The sequence below is a fragment of the Eimeria mitis genome, genomic scaffold, assembly GCF_000499745.2.
Source record: "Eimeria mitis Houghton genomic scaffold, Emh_scaff417, whole genome shotgun sequence".
Taxonomy (NCBI): Eukaryota; Apicomplexa; class Conoidasida; order Eucoccidiorida; family Eimeriidae; genus Eimeria; species Eimeria mitis.
This window is the reverse complement of record NW_013572498.1, coordinates 7,182-7,500: the sequence shown is the minus strand read 5'-3', so window position 1 is coordinate 7,500 and position 319 is coordinate 7,182. Positions and strand designations below refer to the sequence as shown.

At 56.1% G+C, this 319-nt stretch overlaps 1 protein-coding gene across 1 annotated transcript in view; it reads right to left on the bottom strand.

The window, feature by feature from the left end:
• Positions 1–319, bottom strand: part of EMH_0011450 (tRNA-splicing endonuclease positive effector, putative) — a gene marked incomplete at both ends in the record, with an annotated part of 12,822 nt that overhangs the window by 5,441 nt on the left and 7,062 nt on the right. Inside the window, one exon of the mRNA XM_013499279.1 lies at positions 45–141. Coding sequence (XP_013354733.1) covers positions 45–141 — 97 coding nt within the window. The remainder of the gene's footprint in view (positions 1–44; positions 142–319) is intronic.

The following is a 319-nucleotide window of genomic DNA, read 5'->3' as shown; positions in this document are numbered from 1 at the left end:
AGCAGCTTCAGCAGCAGCTGTCAACGCCAAACAGTTATTTCCACTTTGTTTCTGCTGCCGCTGCCGCTGCTGCAGCATCCCCATCTGCTGCTGCTGCTGCTGCTGCTGCTGCTGCTGCTGCTGCTGCTGCTGCTGCTGCTGCTGAAAGGGAGAAAGAATAGAAGAAATAAAAGGACAAGCAGCAGCAGTAAACAACCCAGACACCTCTCGCAGCAGCGGCGTCAGCTGCTGCAGCGGGAACAGCCACCAGCTGCTGTTCAGATCTAAGCGTAAAGAGTTTATCTGCAGCAGCAGCAGCAGCAGCAGCAGCAGCAGCAGC